Source organism: Octopus bimaculoides, chromosome 11 (assembly GCF_001194135.2).
Source record: "Octopus bimaculoides isolate UCB-OBI-ISO-001 chromosome 11, ASM119413v2, whole genome shotgun sequence".
Taxonomy (NCBI): domain Eukaryota; kingdom Metazoa; phylum Mollusca; class Cephalopoda; order Octopoda; family Octopodidae; genus Octopus; species Octopus bimaculoides.
Genome location: NC_068991.1, coordinates 66,572,338 through 66,574,530, shown reverse-complemented (window position 1 = coordinate 66,574,530; position 2,193 = coordinate 66,572,338). Strand labels below are relative to the sequence as shown.

Sequence of the window (2,193 nt, the reverse complement as noted above, 5' to 3'; positions counted from 1 at the left end):
ACCTTTAAATTTAACAACAAATTATACGCCCAGGACGAGGGGGCAGCCATCGGTGTTAGTATCGCCGGTGATGTGGCCAATCTCTTCATGGTATGGTGGGACAGAAGGCTTAAGGAACGCCTGACACAGAACTCCATACTCGTGAATGTGTACTCTCGATATGTCGATGATATCAACTTAGTGGTAAAGACACCCCCACAAGAGAGTACCCCTGAAATAGAAATAGAAACTAAGACTATGGAGAGCATCCAGCAAATAGCTAACTCCATCCACCAGAGTATTAAAGTTGCGATAGACTACCCTACTAAACACCCACATGGAAGCAGCAACAGGTTACCAAGACCTTTGACAATACACTCTACTTGTGTACACCTATCAAGCCAAGTGAGACCGTGGTTGTGGACAATGCCAGTATCAGGTCAATGGCAGCCACTACACTCTCGGAATGGTTGGCATCCAACTCATGCCAGCATGGAAAATGGACATTGAATGATGATGATGAGGATATATATCTAAACATGTGTGTGTGTTAATATCAAACAGTGAGAATGAGTAATCAACACTGCATTGGTGGATAAATTTCTTTACTTGTGGGCTAACAGGGCTGCCAATGTTTTCATATGAAGAGATCTTCACAGTTGTTCAAGCTTGCCATGTGAAAATGTTGGTACTTGTCTCTATTTTGATCAGGAATATTCCTATCCAAAATGGAGATGAAACATAATTTTGTAATATTTTTCTGCGGTACACAAGGAGCATATCTTGGAACCATTTATGAAAGGGCTAACGTCGTCTATTAATGCCCAGTTTATATTTATATCAGTAACATTCTCTCTTAAAATTCAAATTTGCATGATAGAGACATTCTGTTTCATCTTTAAATGTTACAGAAGAAGTATATGTAATGTCTTGCTTGTAGTTTATAGATTTTGGTGGTTTGTACTTCTTACAGTATTATTTCCTTGTTGGCTGCATTTTTTATAAACCAATTTCCTTTTAATGGATATAACTTTGATCTCTTGATATTACATCTGTTTTGAACTGTGACTTTCTTTTATATATAGTTTTTTATAGCTCGGATGATGAGCATTTTGCTTTTTGTACAGCTATGGACATAATAGTCCTTCAAAATATAACATGATACTCATTTCTTTGTTTAGGTCACAGAATATCCAGTGAGAAAGATGAACATAATGAGAACATTCAAACTCAGCTTCTTCTATTTAAGTCTATTATCAATAAACCAACCAAGCAAAGCTGATAATATACTTTTCCTTTCAATGCCCTGGTTCAGTCATGTTCAAAACCACTTTTATACAGCGATGAAATTGAACTCATATGGCCACACTAGTTACTTCTCATTGCCGCCTAAACTGATAACTCATTTCAAGAATGAAAATGGTATTAAATTCATTCCTATTAAAGAAGACCAAAATGTAAGCAGATTTGTTGAAATATCTATGCAATACTTTTCAAGAAAAAAAGAAGGAAGTTGGCTTCAAATAAAACAGCTAATACAAAATATGTGTGACAACTTCCTCTTAGATAATGATTGGTTTCATGCTATAAAAGAACTGAATGCCTCTTTGGCAATTGTAGATTCTGCTTTCTTCAGTCAGTGTTTAGCTATTGTCCCATATAGGCTATCAATTCCATTTCTATTTCAAGGTCTGACTCTTGGACCACCTTCTTTGAGGAGAGTTCCTTGGAATCCAGCTGTGTTTCCACTTCTCAGTTTTCCACATTCTGATAAAATGACATTTTTCCAAAAGCTTAAAAACACTATTTCAACATACGGCTTTTATATCTTTTTCCCCATGATTTCACCATCAAAAAGTGTCAAGGAATATGCCCCAGACAAAGATGATATGCCATTTGAAAGCATCTTGCGAAAAGCTCAGTTATTTTTAACTGAAAGTGATCTGTTACTGAGCTATCCAAAACCCAGTCTACCTACTGAAGTATTTATTGGTGGAGTAGCAACTCATCCTGCATTGCCTCTACAAGGTGACATACATGAGTTTGTTGAAAAGTCTAAGCAAGGAGTCATCGTAGTTAGCTTTGGAGGTTACATAAGTGAGTTACCAAAAGAGCATATAGAGAAAATGGAGAAGGCTTTTAAAGAAATAAAGTATGATGTCATTTGGAAACGACCGGATTCAAAGCAATTAGCATCAAACATCCTAATAAAAC

At 36.4% G+C, this 2,193-nt stretch overlaps 1 protein-coding gene across 1 annotated transcript in view; it reads left to right on the top strand.

Moving 5' to 3' along the window:
• Nucleotides 1–2,189, top strand: part of LOC106883698 (UDP-glucuronosyltransferase 2B37) — a gene marked incomplete at its 3' end in the record, with an annotated part of 32,365 nt that extends 30,176 nt beyond the window's left edge. Inside the window, exon 3 of the mRNA XM_052972002.1 lies at nucleotides 1,161–2,189. Coding sequence (XP_052827962.1) covers nucleotides 1,161–2,189 — 1,029 coding nt within the window. The remainder of the gene's footprint in view (nucleotides 1–1,160) is intronic.
• Nucleotides 2,190–2,193: the final 4 nt, after the last annotated feature.